Below are 19,809 nucleotides of genomic sequence, written 5' to 3'. Positions count from 1 at the left end.
TGTGAAATAGAATTTTGAACTCATCTGACTAATAAAAATCGTATTACTCGTACCTTTATAGTAAAAAACAGTCGTGCCGTCAACCACACAACATATCGAAAACCCTACGGTTCTACTTCATGATAACTTTCGACAGACTCCGGAAGTTTCAATGAAAATTGAATCTCGACTGGAAAATCAAGTATTTATCCGACTACTCGGCAACAGTGTACGATCTCGCTGCGTTCTTCACATTCGTTTTTCGAATTATTCATCACCTTGGCCCAAAAGAAAATGATATTTTCTGTTTTATTTTCATGTAATTTTTGTTAGATTTCATCTATATGCAAACCATTACGCCGCGTAATCTCGATTTTCAGTAGTAACTCATAGAAAATGCAGATAAAATTTTCGGAAGAATTTAAACCAGAACGGGGCATCATGTATAGGAAAATTTTTCACACATTTCATGTGACAACGATATTATAATTTTCAAGAAGTCGACTAACTCGGCAATGCTCAACCATATATGAAAACAATTTCTTCGAATTAATAGAATGAACGAAAAAAGAGTAGCAAATAGTGTTTTGCACAAGTAACCATGTAACAAGTAACATGTTTTGATCGAGTTAATGTTTAGATGGAAAGAATAATGAAATACAAGGGTACAAGTTTCAGCGCGGTAATTTTCCTATCCTGATTCACGATGACGTCAGAGCACCCACATGATGTAAGCTGTTCTCAAAGTGAAGCTTACGTCATCGCATTATAAAACCGCGCATTTGAAAGGGTTTAATCAATATACTTCGAATAAACAACATGTGAAATTCAAACAGACACGGAAAGAAATCGTATATCATCAAAAGATATTCAAAATCATCAATCATTCGAGGTGAAAACCTTAATGAATCCATTTCTTTTTACTTCAACTTCCGAAAAAAATATTAATCTGGTCAAATGAATGCTAGAATTGTGTACTTCAAGGTCTTCGTTTACGTACATATAGTTGACCATACTGAATAGTAGACATTGTTATGGAAACAACGTTTATCAACGATTTTGGATGGTTGGAAAACACTTTCTGGAATAAGTTATCATACCAAATTCTCCCAATTAACCCACAAGTGCGCGATTTATGTAGTAGAAAATATATAATAATTCTGATTTCTGACGTACTGAACGCACTGGACATCTAAATAACAAAATTATTATTTAATATGATTTGATATTTTGAAGCAGTTTGATACGGTTTTTGAATAGTACAAGGAAGATCACAGAAAAAATTATCACATCAAATTTATTTACGCTAATACTCATAAAGCATACATAAAGGAAATTCAATAATCAGTTCTATTCCTTTAAAAAAATCATACTACAATGTATATCCAGGAAATTTGGCTTCAACCGGATTGAGCATATCCAATAAGAAGTACATAGGTCCTGCAATACCCTCAAAGAGAGATATTGGCCGGTCAGGTGGATATTCCTCATGGTTTTTCTTGTAATCAAGACACCATTCCGCGAATTTGAACGCTCTGTATAATTGTTTCTCGTCCTGTTGGAGTAAAAATAAATGTTTACTCTAATTGAACAAAGAAAAATTATACAGCGACACTTTCATGCGATATGTAAGAAGTGGGATTCATAACGATCAGTTAAATTTCATACATGAATTTACATTGATTATGAAATGAATTGTTGGTTGATACTATTGTTTCTCTTCTAAGAAATCTCGGAAAATCCTACCTGTGTGGTTTGGTACAATTCCAAAAAGCAGTAAGCATTGCCTGAAACTCCATGGCAAATGCTATAGCCCTTCCTAACCAATCCTCTCTGCCAAACAATTTCACCAGCATCTAGAGCCAACTGAATGTATTTGGGATCTCCAAAGACCTATAATATTTAAATTTTGAAGAATATGTTCATTGCAATGCTCGAATATTCAATTGCACTCACTTTATAGGCTTGACTGAATAAATAAACAAAGCCTGGAGCCCCATGGCACCATTGAACATATTTATCAACATCTCTTCCCATTGACGAAGGATAATTTCCACTAGGAAATCTACAAGAACGATTCTTGTTATCTCAACAAAATTTTGTGGGAATTATATTTACCTGATTGTACTCAAGTAGTCAATAGTGGGTTTTATCAAAGTATTCATCTCTGATTCCATCAAGTTCTCCTTAATTTGAAGCAATAAATATAAAATGCCAGACAAACCATGAGCAGCGCCAAGGTAATAGCTATCATGCCATTGGTACATCAATGGGCATTTAAATTTTCCTGCTTTTGCCTCATTTTTACCACAAATCAGAATGATTTCTACAATCTTCAGAGCACTTATAGTATGTAAATTTGAATAATTCATATTCCAAGTATATTACCTTTCTAATAAACTCATCAGGGAAAGGCGGAGGATGTACATTTTTGTTAACAAATAAAACAGCATATAGATAGCCTGCCCGACCATATAAGTATTCATTGGGTAAATCAGAATTGATGTTGAATACATCATCCTTCATTGAGAGTAATCTAAAATCCAGAATAGTTCTGAATTTGAAAATCATTTGTAAAATAAAATAAATTTTACCTCTCAACAACTAGTTTTGTCTGATCATGGTTGCCTAGTTTATAATGGACAACTGCTGCAATAGCTAGAGGTCCAGCGTCACCACATAAGAATGTATGTCTCTTATTTTTCAGCCTCTTAAGAGGTATTAATTCAAGTATTTCCTAAGGGAATAGTGCGATTTATTCCCAACAAATTTCAATCCATTTTTTTATTTACAATCTAGCAAATAATTCTAATGTAAAGGAGACTCATAGTTCAGCAGCTATGATTTTTTTGAAATTTTTCCACAATACATTGACTTCATGACTTGTGATATTGGATTTCATTAGGAATAGAAGAAAAAATGCAAACATATTTGTGGAAGTTATTATCATTCCCCTTCGAGTGATGTTTTTAAGAGAGTTAGATATTTTTGGTTGGTTCAGTGAGCAACAATTCGACAGATTTATGTCGAATATTCGCTATTCTTATTGAGTAAAGAATCTTATCTCTAAAACCATTAGTCCCCTGAAGTTGAGACTTGTGCCAACCAATTTTCAATTAACAGAAGATCGCAATTGTCGAAGTTTCCAATTGATAATTCATAGGTTTTGTTTTACCTTCAAATTTTCAGGATTATTTGGATCCTTCTTGAGCTTCAAAAGAGCCAAACCAGATGTTCCTGTGTAGACTGAATAATCATGTTTGTCAATATAGGGAAATTTACCTTCCACTGCTTCCCATCTTTGATACACCTTCGCCGAAAATTTCTGATTCTTCTGAACCTTGAATAATTTTCTATCAGAAGTTTTTCCGGAAAAGAAGTTAACCTACCTTCAAACTTTCGACCAATTCATGGGCGTTTTCTGGAGTGAAATCTGGAAAGGGATTGGAGAAAAATCTGTCCTTTGACATCTTATAAGATTGAAAACTCCACCTGGAAAATTTTCGCAGATCAAGCAATCGTTTAATCAAATCAAACATAAAAAAACATAACACATTTCTGCATTTGAATGAAAGTGACAATTGACAGATCACAGAAATAAAAAAGGTTGAATTAATGAATTTCTGTGGTACATATCATTACGAAAAGGTCCATTAAGATTAAATGCCCCATTAAAATTTAAAACTATAATTTTTGAAGATAATAATAGAAGATTGAAATTTTAATATAGTATTAAATTTAAACCGACTTTCCTGCAACTGAGCATAAGTTATTTCAATTGAAGGTATTTCCTAATATATCTATTACCTGATAGTAGCTTTTCTTCCAACAGCCAGCTTCCATCGAAGATTGACTCTTTGCTTTCCACTGTCCTCACAGCTCTCTAGCAAGTCTTCTTCAAGATCCTGTTATTATGTAAAGGATAATGAAAACTCAATTATGAAGGAAGCATATTTAATGTTGATTCAGACTCTTTTGATTTAATGAAAACTACTCATTTCAATATCATGGTGTACCATTCAGAAAACAATTAAATTACTGCTGCTTGGTTAAACTTAACCAAATTTATTTCACCTAATATCATAAATACAATATATACTTTTTACAATAAAATTGAAATTTTTACAATACTATTCCAGCTTTGTTTTTGCAACAATAAAAAAAAGTAGGAATAAATCTACAAATACTCAAAATAAATCACCTTGGACAAGTAGGAATTAGAATGAACTTCTTATAGTTATAAAGATGATTCATCTTAATAAAGTATTTGTATTGTGACGATATCATAAAGTTGGTGTACCATATTTTCAACCACATGTACATAAATTTGAATATCACTTTAAAAATATGGTTCTAGATACAGTAAAACCTTTTATACAAGCATGCGGAAATGATAAATAAAAAACTTCAACAAATTTTCCAAAATCCTACAAAATAAGTCGGAACTCGTCAAGATATTTAATAACATTGTTTAAATTCTATCTTGATGAATAGATGATACAAGTATTCTGATAGGAAGCACCAAAAATTTATCTGTGTCTTTTCTCAAGGGTCTAGGATGAGACATCGATTATAGATGGAAATTATTTGAATGTCAATATTCCATTTGCAAAATTTTCCCTGGCAGCTTTTGAACTAATATTTTCTGCATTTTCGATGTACTCTTGGTGCAATACCTACTCCCTTTGTTCAAGATCCTAAGGGAAAATTTTTCAAGTGTTACAGAAAAATTTAGATTTGACATTGTTTGAGACATTCTGGAATTCCCTCTAGTTCACAATTTAATTATTTTTATATATGTACATCCAGCTACTATAATTACTTATTCTAAGTTTAATTTCTTGAATTATTTAAGTTTTATGATATTGCATTTATGTCTTGAACAATAAATATTACAATAACAACGTTGATTTAGCGTGGAAAATTCACAAATATGTGATTATATTTGGAAAAATGAAATAACTTAAATATCTTCTAATTAGTTCTGCTCCACACTAGAAACAATAAACCTGAACAAATAATTTATACAGAGATAACGCCTAAAGTCAGATGTATATCAAGTTATACAATATAGGTACAGTAGAACTGGTTCTTCAAAATAATAATTGCTGAAAATAAAGAATTCGCAAAAATGTCTCAAAAGCAAAAAAAAAAAAATAAAAACAAGATCCACATGATGCTAAGCTCCAAATATTGAGCATGATAATTTATGGCCTTCTGTACATGTTACACTATTATTTATAAGATCTTAATATGGGGATGTTGCAAACCGAATCGAATACATACTATGGTACAAAGCAAGGTCACTTCCAAAAAATAAGTCGAGGCTCCTTGTTTCCATAAAATTTTTAGTTTGCATTCATAAAAATGGACTGTGATACAAGTTCCTGTAACTTTTGAAGATCTTCTTTCTGAATATTATCGAAAGAAGCTCAAAAATGTTCACCCCTGGGGCTGTAATGATTAATGAAGACCGTCTAGGTTAATTTTCTTTTAGCACCCCACATAATGGATAATTTCGAGATCCTATTCGTGTTTTGTTCTTTTCTTGCAAGGTGTTATTTAATCCTGTTGTTTTTTCTTTTTGAAGAAAGGAAATCATGTTACTTTGGTGAACAAGAATGGTGAATTCAACATGAAGAATCAAATCTGTTCATCAATGTGGTAACCATTTTTTTAATGAGAAAAACAACATATTGGAAACAGTCCTTTCGTTACATGACAAATAGCTGCCTTTTCCATGTACTCCAAAAGCTAAAAGTGAAAGAGATGTGCATCTAAATAATTCAAAATAGGAAATAATCATATAAAAAGAACATCCTAGAATATAGAGTGAGGAATCAACCAATCCAATGAGTCTGAGAAATCTGAAGAATATACGAGTAGCCAATAATGCATGCTGATTATTTGAAAATTCCAGAAATTCCCGTAAAAGCTGCCAGCACTTCACGCAATGAAGTTTTTCTGATCTTATTTCAAATGTTCTGAAGTGAAACCGATTTTTATGCTGGAAAGAGATATGCCACCAGATAAATAAGAAATAGTTATTATATTCAAATTCCACAAGTAGAGAACTTTGAACAAAACTAAAATGTAATTCGAAATATTTTCGCTAGGTCAAGTAAGTTCTTTCAATAAAAAAGCCTCAGAATTTGATTTCATCAGTTTATTTTACCATCTGTATCACTTCAGTTATTCTTGCCATATGGACTACGTCAAAAACTGTCTAAGCTAATAAACAAAAAATCAAATACAAATATAATTGTAAAAAAAAAGTAAATATTATAAAACAAAAAACAGTTGATAAATGAATGAAAAAATACTGAAGATTGGAAAGTATCAAAAATCGCACCAAGAAAAATATAATACAATTCAACCTTCTTGAATCCATAATGTTCTGAAAATAGATCATTAAAACAACAACCTTCAAAATATAATTCTGAAATGTTTCAAATAATTTCCATTCTTTTGGTATATCCAATCTATTCGTTGAAAGGTTTTGATTCCTTTGCTTTCGGAAGTGAAACTCGTGCAGCATGCATTATTTCACTACATTCACTGCTGATTCTAATCGGCAGATGTTCAACAAAAATTTGAACTTTATAGGAATAACTTCAATAATATATTGAAAACGCTGACAACAAAATTTGAAATCTTCGAATTAAAAAGTTTTACGGACGTGTAACTTGTAATGCCCCGTCAAATTTAATGATCACAACAAGGAACCCAGCTGGAAAAATGTGCCGCATAAACAATGACCAAATAAACGAGTACGGAACCTTTCCCAGACTGGATCCAGTTGCAAGAGACTAGAATAAAAAAGTTTCTTATAGCAAGTACCTTGCTACCTAGAAAATAGCGTTAAAGAGATAAACGTCCAAGAGGGCAACAGTGTATATAACCTATTCAGAGTTCTTCTTCCGTTACAGGAACTCCACAAGGAGAAAAGCTTAAGCAACAAGAGGAATTAGACTAAAACAATGTTACCATTTCGCGAACTTTCGTCCCGGTCCGTTTCATTTTTCAAAGTATTCACTTCAAATATACAACAAATTCCGTTCATACCGGATAAGGGGAAAGGGGGTGGATTTGAAAACTTTTCACTTCCTGTCTATGATCACATCACTTTTCGTTTTCAATAACTTAAGAGACTGTTTATGTATAGTTAGATTCACTTTTTATATATAGTTAGTTATGTTATAAATAATTATTATTATTTTTGGAGGCGAGCAGAGTGGCGGCAGGGGCCAGAGACGACGAAGAAACATTTGGAAAGAGTTTCCTTCATAACGGGAGTTTTCTTCTAGTTTGGCAATCATATTTCATCAGAATGTCCACAGAGAGCCTGAAAAGGAAACCATTCAAAATCGTTCAGTCTCAGTCATTTTGAACTGGCTCCTTCACCATCGTAGTTCCAAACCTCACAGCCTATCAGTCCCGGGGGTCGTGCTCGCGCTCCGACCGAACGGACAATTAATTAAATAACTTATTTTAACACAGCACTGCACTAAGACGAAGAGGAAGCGTTCATGCCGCCGAAGAGACCCGTCGAAAAGGTGCCGGCGACAGACTGTTGGGACTGTTGCTGCTGGGCCGCCTGCTGCTGGTGCTGTTGTTGCTGCTGCGTGGAGGTGAGCCTCGAATGTTTAGGCATCGGCGGCTGTAGGTATTCGTGTTTTGCCAAGGAGAGAACATCGATACGATCCTCTTTCCTGTAGGCTAAGCAGGCACGGATGAAGCTCTGGAAAAAAATCACAATTTATACGTATTCCTTTCGAATTTCAAACATTACAGGAATTATTATTCTCCATTGATAAGCTTTACAAATTTTGCACATTGATTGATAACATTCAGGCAAACCTAGACCAGCAGCCGATTGTACAATTGTCCAATCATTCTGGTATCTCGGAATAATTTTGTAATCAAGTGTTGTAAACTATTCATTTTCCCATTCTACTTCAAGACAATTGGTTTAGATAGAAACCTAGAGGGTAATGAAATTAAAAAAATGATGATTAAATGGGTTCGAAACTGTTTAGACGTTATATCTCACCAAAATGGTGTATCATGCAGGGTAAGGTAAAAAATGTGTAGAAAGAACGAGACAATGACATCAAAGGCCATTCGTTGACAAAGTATTGTTATTGCTATCCTGTTTTCGCCCATTTTCACAACGGGTAAGACTGTGTGGATAACATTGAACAAGAAAAGACTTGCTTGTAGGGTTTTGGATAAGTAAACCATTTTCCAAACCCTCTGAATCTGCTCATCTTCCCCCCTTGCCTCTCCCACTTGCTCCTCACGAAATTATAATTCCCAAACCCTTCAAATCAGTATAATATACCGATAAGACTTCGAAATGAATTATATAGGGAAAAACTGTTCCAGAATATACGGAGCTGAGTATTTAATTAGTAATCAATATCAGCACGGGATTCTGCGTATAATGTACCTGTGTGCATCAAGACGTTCTATATTTTGGACAAGAACACCTCAAATATTCACAGGCCAAGACAATGCACAAATGACAAAGAGTACTCACCTTAGCCTCATTTGTGACTGCTGGTTTATTCGCGAACTGAACATCAGTTGCCTTCAATATAGTATTTTCTTCTAAAATCGTCGCTTGGGACTGGTTGTGGCCGAAAGGTTTCTTGCCATAGAGACACTGATAGAAAATCACACCCACACTCCATACGTCCACCTTGGAGGAAATCTTAGGCGGATTCTTTCCAACCACGAAACACTCCGGTGGGAGGTACCTGTAAAACAAAATTTAGATTAATTCAGCGTGAAAAACAATCGTCAAGATTCCAAACTAACCAGTAAGTGCCGGCTCCTTGGGACGTCAGATCCATTCCGTGATCCGGATTGTAATTTTCCTCATCCATCACTTTACTCAGTCCGAAATCCGTAATTTTGATTTCGCCGCAGACGTTTCCCTCCGTCAGCAAAATGTTGCCGGGTTTTAGGTCGTAATGGATCACAGGCGGTTTAATCTCGTTCAGGTACTTCAGGGCCGACACAACTTGCATTATGATCGATCTTGCTTCCCTTTCCGCTATCGTTTTATGCTGAAACACGGCAAGAATAAAAATAAATACAAAAATAGAAACAGCTTAACTGGCTAGGATAAATCGCGAAACACTCAGTCCCGTCTTGAAACACAACCAACACAGTTTGTTCTGGTGTGAGTTTTTCATCACAGGTGTATCGATTTGAATTTTTTTGTCAAGTACTTCGAGATAAAAATATGAACACTCACCTGCTTCAAGTAGAAATCTAGATCGTGGCCATCACAATATTCTAAGACTGTACAAAACGAATTTGCATCTATTTCAAAAACGTCATATAATTTGACTACCCTCGGGTGATCCAAAGCTTTATGGATGTTATACTCTCGCAGCGCATGCCTGAAAAAAGTTTTCGTTTTATAAAAAAGCTCCAGAAACATTGCCGAACGTTTGAGCGGAAAAGGAGCCACATTAAAGGAATATTTTCATTTATAAATGAAGGCGGAGGCCTTCTCTGCTCCTCTGTCTCAAGATTCTTGAATAAATATTATGGGCACAGTGATTTCTGAACCTTGTATTTCCAAAACCTTAAATACGAAGATGTATTGATATCTAGTTAGCCTAGACCAGTTCCATGCATACAAAAAATATTGCGTTACCATAGCAACGTACAATATTTCATTAGAAGTGTCAGTGTGAAGTTTGAGGTCAAAAAAAGTAAACCAGAGTTACGCAATAAATTAAAAGAAAGAAGATGTCCACCGAGAAATTGTGAAAATCGAAATTGGAGTATCGAGCCATCATCAAGTACCTGTATTTAAAAGGGCTAAGAGGTAAGCAGATTTACGAAGATATGCTTCATACCTTTGGTGATCAATATCCTTCGTATGCGACAGTGAAAAATTGGACTGCAAGCTTCAAAAGAGATACATTTTCCGTTGAAGATGATGACCGATCGGGAAGGCCAGTTTCTGTGTCAGTTCCCGAAAATATCGATGCAGTTCATGACATGATTTTATCAGACCGTTGAATTGGGCTAAAACGGATATCTAAAGCACTGAATATTTCATACGAACGCGTTCATCATATAGTTCACGTCAATTTGGACATGTAAAAAATTGCTGCAAAATGGATCCCCAAATGTTTGAATGATGACCAAAACCGTGCAAGGGTAGAAGCATCGCGTTCGATCTGTGCTGGATTTGAAAACGATGTAGAATTCTTAAACCGAAATGTTACTATGGATGAGACTTGGGTACATTTCTACGATCCAGAAACAAAGCAACAATCGATGGAATGGCGACACTCTGATTTTTCCAAGACCTAAGAAGTTTCGGTTCCAAAAATCTGCTGGAAAAGTTCTTTCTTCAAGGTAGAACAATAACCGGAGATTACTATTCGACATTACTGACCACTCTAAGGGAAGAAATTGAAGAGAAAAGACGCGGAAAGCTATCCAAAGGTGTTTTGTTTTTGCAGGACAACGCCCTTGCACACAAATCTCATGTTGCCATGCAAAAATTCGTGATTTAGGGTTTGAATTACTAGAGCACCCCCCTCATTCACCAGATTTGGCTCCGTCCGACAATCATCTCTTTCCCCAACTGAGAAAAGGTCGTAAATTTTCTTCCAACAAGGAGGTAAAAAAAGCTGTCTGTCTGGTTTGCAGAGCAAGAAGAAACTTTTTTTTTTTTTGAAAGTTCTAGAGACGTTGCAGGTTCGCTGTAATAAATGTATCCAATTAAAAGGAGAATATGTTGAGTAATGAAATATTTTGACAGTGAAATTCTGTTTGGTTCTATAGTACGCTAAGAATTTTTCAATATATCCTCGTATTATTGAAATTGAAAAATCAGGATACCCTGATGCCGACTGCTATGTTGCTATCGTTTATACATATTTCTATAAATGATACTTTGAAGGAGTGATACATTTGATGATTACTATACAGCTTGAGTCTTGGACTTGTACATATATTTCAACAGTAGATTCCTTCACCATAATAATAACAATACAAGTCAAAGACTCATCCTGTATAACTCATCGGGGAGAATAGTTTACAGTCAATGTGGCTCCGATGGTAGGATTAAGTATTGAAAAAAAAATCGATTTTTACCACTCACTTTATATAGTTAGCCTTCTTGTCCTCTTTCCAGTCTTTGTTCAATTGGTGCACCTTGCAGGCGACATACCTCTGCTCCTTCAGATCGAAAGCCTTGTGCACCTCGCTGAAACCGCCCTTGCCCAGCAGCATCAGCAAAAGATACCTCTCGTTCAGTACGGGGTGATTGTTGAACCTTGACTGATCCTCGTTATGGATGCGTTTCAGTTCTCTGATGTGCAGATTGCGTTCCCGTTCCAGTTTCTCCATTTCCAACTGAAGATCCGCATCCTCTTTCTTCAGTGCGTTCTGCCTTAATTTTAATATCTCGTCAGCCTCATAGTACTCTTGTAATGTAAAGGAACCCGGTACGGCGTCTGGCTTCAGGAAGCCCGAATCGGTGCCGTTGTGCAAGTTTGAGCTTCTCTTACGACCGCCCTCGTTCGTCGACGGCCTCTTCTTCATAAGCAATTTCTTTTGTCTATCTATCTCTTCCCTTTCGGCAGTTATTTCTTCCTGCCGCCTGCAGAAACGAAAAAAGAATTAAGAGATTTCAACGCCATATTGAAAAGAGTGTTTTGAATTGTCCGCCAAAAACTTCTAATGCACGAGAAGTAAGGGATACCCAGACTGGACTGTCAACGGACTCAATAGCTAGAGAAAATCATCAACACTGGGGAATGCTGCGTTATAGTATTCACCAGTGTTGATAATATTCTCTATACTCCATTCACATTTATTTTAGCAGTCGGTTGGCCATGAAATAATTTTCTCAAGTTTTTGTAGCTAGAACGGAGTAAGGTTGGCACTCATGAAATGTCGTTTAATGTCATAACGCAGTTGCCACAACTACTATCAATTTTTATTACGAAAATGCCGAAAGTTATTGAAAAAAGAGACAGGGTTTCAGGAAGTGCTATTTAGAATTCAGGTCCGCTCATTCAAATAGTTATACCCAGATATTCTAAAATCCACAATACGTCAGACGGTAGCGAACATATTCAATGTAAGAAAATGTATACAATGTTTCATCTGAATCTGATATACATTGTAAATGTCTTAAGGTACCAATAAATACCTAATTATTATTATTATATCAATGTATTGAGATGAACAGCCACAAATAAGCGCCAGTTGTCCTGTTAATTGTTTATTCATGTGAAATTTTTGCTCAAAGGTGAAGTTCATCTTGACTTGAAACTTCCTTAAATTCTTTCTACTTATATTGATGCAAGATGATTTTTTTTGAAGAATTTATCATTCTTGTAATTATTTCTTAATTCCTTCGGGCGATACCCATTCCCAACCACTGCATCGTATGCATTTCATCTTCGGGTTAATATTTTTGAAATCTACAACTGATGTAACGTATTCAAACTTTAGCTAAAGAAGATAACGAACATTACTTCTCCTCAAGCTAGTGCATATGATGATATCAAACTGATCTCTTGTATTTTCCATACAAATATCTGGATTTGGTATGCCTTCAATCAGTTTGTATAAACTTCAATTAGGTTCGTCACATATTTTCCGAAGAGATTCGACATTGTGATAAAATACGTAATAACAGAAACTTTAACGTGGAACGGGCAACATAGCGTTGATTTAAAACCCAAAAATGTTTTGACAAGCTTCATAACCCCACATTTTCGTACTATACAGAGTGAAATGTGTCAAATTTCCATGGCCAACCGAGTGCTAAAATAAAAGTGAATGGAGTATAGCAATTGACTTCCTGACTGGGTGTTCCTTACTTCGTGTGTATTAGGAAAGGAATGTTGAAACTTACATATTTTTGAGTTTTAGAAGAGGTGAATAATTTCGAAAAATTGTGCATACCTAGCTAATTCCTGGAAAGCATGTCCATCGGTCCAGTTCTCCTGGAAGGTGGCTCCCACCCTCTGCGTCACGAACTGTCCCAGCCTAAGCCTGTTCTGCATGCACCTTTGCCTAGCCTCCTTCTTCTCTATTGAGCTCTTCTCTTTGAGTAACTTCTTAACGACCTCTATACATTTATTTATGTGCTGCTTCTGCTGCTCGATGGTCTTCTGCTGCGTGCTGATCTGATGCCTCAGCTCTTCGCCTTGCCTCGTCAGCTCTTCGATCTTATTGTTGCGGGCCTCCAAATCTGACGACGTATGCGTCTCGTATTCCTGTATGGCATGACACGTTAAGTCAGTCTGTAACACAAAAACGAAAAACCCTGTACGGAACACCTGAAAAGTTTCACTTGAGACGTAATGAACATAGGCTCACTACTATCTAAAATTAAGTTTTCTTGCTTCATCTACAACATCTAGCGGATCAATGAAATTCTAAGCGAATGAGCAACTATGAATTAGGACTTATGGCACTACAGATACCGTACAGCAACATTCTTTCCTAATTCAGAAAACTTAAGTTTTTGAGCGACTCTTGTAATATTTACGTGGGCATGTTCCAGAATTAACGGAGCTGAGCATCTAGAAGCGTTTTTCGATGTCAGCACGGGATTCCGTGTACGCTTTACCTGTGTGCATCAAGACATTTCATATATTCAAACGAAACCTCTCAAATATCACAGGGGAATATGATTATTTCTTATCGAAGAGATGCTCAGACTAAACAGAAAACAATAATTAATAAATGATTGAGATTGCTATTGAAGTTTCAGTGTGAATTTCTCACATTTTTATGGAGTGTGAATCATTCTAAAAATCATTCAGTGTTTACTTGAAGGTTACGGGTGCAATCTACGTTTTTTTTTTCTCTGAATAAACATCGATCCATAAAAAATAATCAAGACAATCGAAGAAAGTTTTTTTTTACCTGTACGTATTTATTGGTATTGGTGTTGATGGGCATTTTCGGAGTTTTGCTCAAAAACTCGAAAGGAACGGTGTTTGCAGGCGGCATCTGAGGGCTGGGAAGTCCCACCTGTTGAGGTGAGGGGGGGAACTATAAAATAAAGAAACAAGAATTACGGAAATTCACAGTGATTCACGAAGATTCTTGAGTATCGACGACAACATGATGAATTACTCATATCCTTCTTATTCACCCCATGAGGAATGATCGTTTCTAACTTTTTTTACAACTAGAGAAGATCGTAACAATATGCCACTAACAATTGTTGATATGTTTCTCGATCGAAGAAAAAAATATTACTGGCCGAAGCAATCAGTCGATCTTGATCGTGAAAACACATTTATTTCCTTCAGATTCACTGTAGATTATTAGAAAAACCTACAGGAAATTACTTGGTGGTTTCCGCTCTTCTTCTGGCCAGCAGAGATAACTGTGGGACACCAAATCGCTGATAAAGATAATAATGAATGAAAACGTGGAATATTTCAATCTTTGTTGTTGGTCATTTCAATATATTCAATTGATTGCTGAAGCTAAGTGTTTTCTTATAAATATACAACCGTCTGATCCGCCTGATATAACACCGTTTGTTTTCTGACTCTCAACAAACTTCAAGGAACCGGGAGAGATCTTTCGATGGGATTTAGGAAATATAAACCGAATCAAAAAAGTATTGAAGGCTATCTTCGAAAAAGACTAAACAGAGTGCTATGAGAATGGGGAATTCTCCTCAATTTGGGTTATCACAGCATATGCAAGTTCAAACTGAGTAATTATGAGTTTCATTCATGAATTTTCCAAATGCACCGCGGAAACTATTCAATATCATTCTTCAAATATGGGGTTTTAAAATTTAAATGGCATCATTTCTAGTTTACGATTTGGCAACAGCCCTACTAGAATATAAAAAGAACAATGGTTTGTTTATAAAATGACAGCTGTTAATTTACAGCCATCACAAGGCGCGTACTCACTGGTGAGCCTCAACTGCAACCTGCCATAAAAATTCCCATAATATTTTACGGCCTTCTTCGTTCGTCGCAGACTTCATAGACAGCCATCTTTGTCTATCTCATCAAGATAGTGTATTTGTTGTCCTTTATTATCAAGGCATATATCAGTCGATGTTGCCAACTTGTGCAATAGAAACGAAACGCTTTAAATTTTAAATACCCATTTTTATTTTTCATTTTCAAGTACTTAGAATATTTTGTTTTGGGAAACGATTGAAATGGTTATTTCAAAATGTGACGTTTCAAGGATATTTCATAAAAAGTACATCATTTTCGTCAGAAGGAGTATTACCTATTGGGATGAAACGATGTCATTAGGGCATTATGTCATATTTGAAGATCTCGAATTTCAAATGACCCTATTTTGATGGCTCAGCTATTCTATTCTTCGAATTTCACATAATTGTGCATGACAAGCTTCAGATGATCCGAGATTATTTCTGAATTCTGAGGTCATTCTATTTTAAATGAGTCACTCCAACAACATCTATAGCTGAACGATGGAAAACAATTTATTGTGTTGTTTCTCGAATGCTTTTAAATCGGTACAGATTCAAAATGACTTTCTAATACGAATAAAGGAGAAGATTTACAGGCTGGCCAGAAAATACGAATACTTTGGATGCTTTTGAATTTTTATTTCATATATTTAACCATCATTATGAAGTAAGCGTCTTCTTCTTGTCATTGAAGATATGAATTAAGTTTCGTACATTTTTCTTTCAAGACTTCATCTTCAGAGTAAGGAACCTACCGTGAGTGACCTAAAATAACTTTCATTCAGTTCATAATTCGAACGAAACCAATCGTTGGCCATCTTCTCTTCACGACCTAGAACCAGTTATAAATTTAGAGATAACCGTGGAGACAACGAACGCACAGAGTACCAGATTCATTGTCTCTCGTTCGCCTTACTATCCTGCATGAAAAAATAGACTTGGAGAGCTGATTAAAAGTCAAATCGGCCTGGTAACGCTGTGCCCGATAATGATAATATCGTGTATGTTGTGTATACCTACTACACGCCGAAAACGAAGAGTCCGCAACAATGTAGAGATTTCTCAATCGAAAACGGTACACGTGAAATAACGATTTTGGTCGAACCGTAACAGCTCTATTTGTTCGTTTGCGTCGAATTTCGAAACACGGATCTCGTAGCTAGCTTCGTACACGCAATTTCGCGTTGTCAAATCCGACGAATGAGCGCAGGCAGAATACGTCAATAACATCGAGCCCTTGCGAATTCGAAGAATGTTAATTACGGGATGGAATGAAGATGGTAAAATGGTAGTAGATATCGATTCAAAGAGAAATGGCCATGTACGTCTTTTACTGGCGTCCGAATGAAGAATAACTTTTCTGCGGATCTAACCAACGTTCCTGAAGAATAACTCAAGGTCAAAAAACTATTAGACGTTTATAGAGACCTAAACACCACTTTGTGCTAAAAAATGTCCACGTCATTCAACAATGAACTGCCTCTCTAAGATATTTTCAGACCTACACAGCTTCCCGCTATACTGGAATTCAAAAGACTCACCCAGTATACCTTGGGTAAAAACTCAACGGTTAAGGAGTGATCGAGATTCTTATAAAAAATAATGGTGAAAAGTGGAGTCACACTTGTTTGAAAATTTCTGCTGGGGACATTCTTTTCGAAAGTATCTTCAATTTAGATTTTGCAGTATTATATTTGATGTTTGGGCGAAGAGCGAAGAACATACAGGGAACATTTATGAGAAGAACATCAAAGTAAGAGGTAAGAGGAGAAGAAGAGCTTTAGGCTATCCTTCGCCTAATGATTGTATTTCATAAATACAAAATAAAAGCTCTTTATTATTATTAACCCTTGACTTTTTACCCAAATTATGGCATATTCTTGCAATTGCCATCAAATCAGCTATCCAGCGATTCAAGTTTATAGTGGGTGTGCCATATGAAATAAGAAAGTTTCCGGTATATTCTGAAGGAGTAGAGGTTTGAAAATATTTCAGCAAAAAAGTGAAGAAATGGCTAATTGAAATAGACTTAAATTCAATTCATAGGATCGTGAATTTTATTTGACAAAGTATTTTAAAAACAAAAACCGATGAAGAAATGAATTAATAATATCAATCTTATTACAATCGAATCAAAAGATACAAAAAAATTGAAACCCCAAAACAAGGCTATCACAGAATGAGACAAAATTAGAAAGAAAACCTATCAAGAAACATAATTAATAGAGACACAAGCCCCATTTGATTGTAAATATTGGATACTACCCAAATCGTTCATTTGATTTTAGTTGTAAAAATAAAAGCAATTAATTTTGGCTGTACAGGGTGAGCAAAATTCGTTGTCTACTGAGGGGATCTCGAGAAATATAGCAGCTAGAAGAAAATGGATGACACATTTCTGAGCTCTTTTTCAGAGAAACGAAGAAAGTGAAAACCGTAGCCTCCTACGATTCTTCGTTTTTGAGTTATAAGCAAAAAATGAGATTTTGACGATTTCGAAAAGTTCTCATAACTTTTTTGTCTTTGAAGTTACATATTTTAAACTTGAACCTTCTACAGCCACTTTTTCACGTAGAATCCACTGACGAGCTCAAAATATTCTTTAATTTCGAATGCAGACTTTTATTGAATTCGTTATTTTTGAATGATAGGCCCGTCCTGTTTTCAGATTTGGATTACTCTGGAAAAAAGAGCTAGAGAATGTGTCATTCGTTTTCTTCTAGCTGTTATAGTTCACGAGAGTCGCTTAGTAGACAAAGAATTTTGCCCAGCCTGTATAGTTTCCACATCAGTGTGAATACTTTTCAGCTGTTATTCTGAGTTTCACCGCGATACATTACCAAATAAACTATATTATGTTCTATACTCTCAGTAAAAAATAATATGGTACAAGCTTAGTATAACTTTCGAACGAAGATCCTGTCCATAGTCTACTTAACAAAGAATTTGTTGCAACGGTTGCTAGATTTCCTATCCATTTGTATTCACTCACTCACTTGACGCAGAAACAAAAAATACCTAGGTATATATTTCCAACGATTTCTTTTCGGATTTTCAACCATGCCTCTTTCATTATATCTAGTCCGAAAGTCAACCAAATAAATATCTGCTAATCGATAAGCTTTCACCTGCGTAATTATTTATAACAAAGCGTACGAGAAGTGAATAACTAATTCCCATAGCACTGCCAACTAAAAGCAAGCCGAGTATTTTGAATAAGGATTTGTCTTGAAATCTTCATATACAAAAATTAGTCAAAGGGTTTAAATGTAGAGGTACTAGTCAAATGCCATGTTTTGACACAGAACATCAACCTTCAAAATTCTGCTTGACTTTTCATTTTTTTTATACTATTCTATTATCTTCTCAATCTAACAGATGTCCACTGTTCAAGATTATGCAACACAATCTAATATAATAAAATGACCAACCTATAAATCTGAAGCATATCGAAAACGAAACAAATTCCACAATATTTATACAATAAAACACGTTCGCGTTTGCCTTGAATGGATAAACTAGTTTCAAAACTTCATATTTCTGTTCGGATATCGAGTGATATGTAGCGAAAAAAATACGATCAATTTTCTATAATTTCATCAGTATATCTATCTAATGCGTATGCAATATAAAATGTTCCAGAATATACGGAGCTCGATATCTAGAGTGCAAGCGATATCAGCACGGGATTCTGAGATATGTTTTACCTATGTGCATCAAGACATTTCATATTTTCGACAGAAATATCTCAAATATTCATAGGAGAATATGGGACTCATCATAAATGTCAAAATCATTATATCCAATTAAAATTCACTAAAAATCACATATGTCTCCGGATAGTCTCCATCGAATGTAATATCATATGTCATTTCAAACAATAACCGACACCTAACATACAGCATGAGTAGTAGACTTGCACATATGTATATTATTTTAACAGCAGACTCTTGAGGTTTAACGAAACACTTTTTTGCCTTCAACATTTATTCCGATTCGGCTTAGATAAAAATATATGGCCATTTTAAGTGTTCATAATGAGATATGCCACTCTGAAACAAGCTAAATCTATGACACTACACATCTGTGGATCTTTTGAACAGAGTACCCAATCACGAAATTATTTTTTTATTTTTGAATATCGATTAACAGGTGCATTATACGAGAAAATATGAAGAATACTTTTATTTTCCAAAATGGCCAATTATTCATTTGTGAGCTCTAATTTACTTTCAAGAGTTTGGTGTTCAGAATTTCGAGTGAGTATTGTTATGGTATGTAATGATCATAAGGAAGAAACTCGAAGACCTAATTGGAATTTCGTGATTATTGCTTCATCTTCAGTACAACTGTACGGATATTCTATTCATCAGCGCCATCTGTCTGAACCATCGGAAAAACTACGACACACAGTATTCTACAACTGCAGGATCAGGGGGCTCGCATCCCCCCAAAATGGGAATTCTCCCCAATTTGGGTTATCGCAGCATATGGAAGTTTAAACTCAATAATTATGAGTTTCATTCATGAAATTTTCAAATGCACCGCGAAAACTATTCAAAATCGTTCCTCAAATATGAGGTTTTAAAATTTAAATCGTTTCGTTTCTAGTTTACGATTTGGCAACAGCGCCTACTAGAAAATACAAAGAACATAATCATAAAAATTCCATAAAATTGTACGACCTTCCTCGTTGGTCGCAGACTTCATAGACAGCCATCTTTGTCTATCTCATCCAGATAGCGTATTCGTTGTCCTTAATTATCAAGACATATTACAGTCGATGTTGCCAACTTGTGCAATAGGAACGAAACGCTTTAAATACCCATTTTCGTTTTTAAGTAGTTATAATAATT

At 35.2% G+C, this 19,809-nt stretch overlaps 2 protein-coding genes across 16 annotated transcripts in view; both read right to left on the bottom strand.

Annotated features, from left to right (window-relative positions):
- Positions 1-1,259: 1,259 nt before the first annotated feature.
- Positions 1,260-3,547, bottom strand: LOC123312951 (glutathione S-transferase LANCL1). Its single transcript, XM_044897561.1, has 8 exons — positions 3,369-3,547; positions 3,155-3,319; positions 2,574-2,716; positions 2,368-2,515; positions 2,098-2,312; positions 1,936-2,044; positions 1,726-1,872; positions 1,260-1,534 (listed from the first exon to the last, which is right to left on the bottom strand). The coding sequence occupies exons 1-8, from the start codon at positions 3,516-3,518 to the stop codon at positions 1,352-1,354; spliced, it is 1,260 nt and encodes a 419-aa protein (XP_044753496.1). The 5' UTR covers positions 3,519-3,547; the 3' UTR covers positions 1,260-1,351.
- A 369-nt stretch (positions 3,548-3,916) lies between these two features.
- LOC123312948 (serine/threonine-protein kinase tousled-like 2) overlaps positions 3,917-19,809 on the bottom strand; it is a 98,184-nt gene continuing 82,291 nt past the window's right edge. For 13 of the 15 annotated variants that reach the window (XM_044897547.1, XM_044897548.1, XM_044897551.1 and 10 more), the window contains 8 exons: positions 13,903-14,031; positions 13,523-13,603; positions 12,934-13,274; positions 11,117-11,617; positions 9,245-9,392; positions 8,803-9,053; positions 8,522-8,741; positions 3,917-7,720 (listed from right to left, as the gene is read on the bottom strand). In XM_044897547.1, coding sequence (XP_044753482.1) covers positions 7,487-7,720; positions 8,522-8,741; positions 8,803-9,053; positions 9,245-9,392; positions 11,117-11,617; positions 12,934-13,274; positions 13,523-13,603; positions 13,903-14,031 — 1,905 coding nt within the window. In that variant the 3' untranslated portion in view covers positions 3,917-7,486. The remainder of the gene's footprint in view (positions 7,721-8,521; positions 8,742-8,802; positions 9,054-9,244; positions 9,393-11,116; positions 11,618-12,933; positions 13,275-13,522; positions 13,604-13,902; positions 14,032-19,809) is intronic. The other 2 variants (XM_044897555.1, XM_044897545.1) reach the window with 1 other exon arrangement.

Source organism: Coccinella septempunctata, chromosome 5 (assembly GCF_907165205.1).
Source record: "Coccinella septempunctata chromosome 5, icCocSept1.1, whole genome shotgun sequence".
NCBI classification, from domain to species: domain Eukaryota; kingdom Metazoa; phylum Arthropoda; class Insecta; order Coleoptera; family Coccinellidae; genus Coccinella; species Coccinella septempunctata.
Note: the sequence above shows the minus strand (reverse complement) of the source record. Positions and strands in the feature narration are given on the sequence as shown.

What these genes read in the sequence shown, in the direction of transcription:
- LOC123312951 (XM_044897561.1), bottom strand. Translation starts at nt 3,518, where the DNA reads ATGTTTGATTTGATTAAACGATTGCTTGATCTGCGAAAATTTTCCAGG. An exon ending in ACAAAACTAGTTGTTGAGAG is followed by an intron (nt 2,516 to 2,573) that starts GTAAAATTTATT and finishes TCTGGATTTTAG; the next exon opens with ATTACTCTCAATGAAGGATG. An exon ending in TATTCAGTCAAGCCTATAAA is followed by an intron (nt 1,873 to 1,935) that starts GTGAGTGCAATT and finishes TAAATATTATAG; the next exon opens with GTCTTTGGAGATCCCAAATA.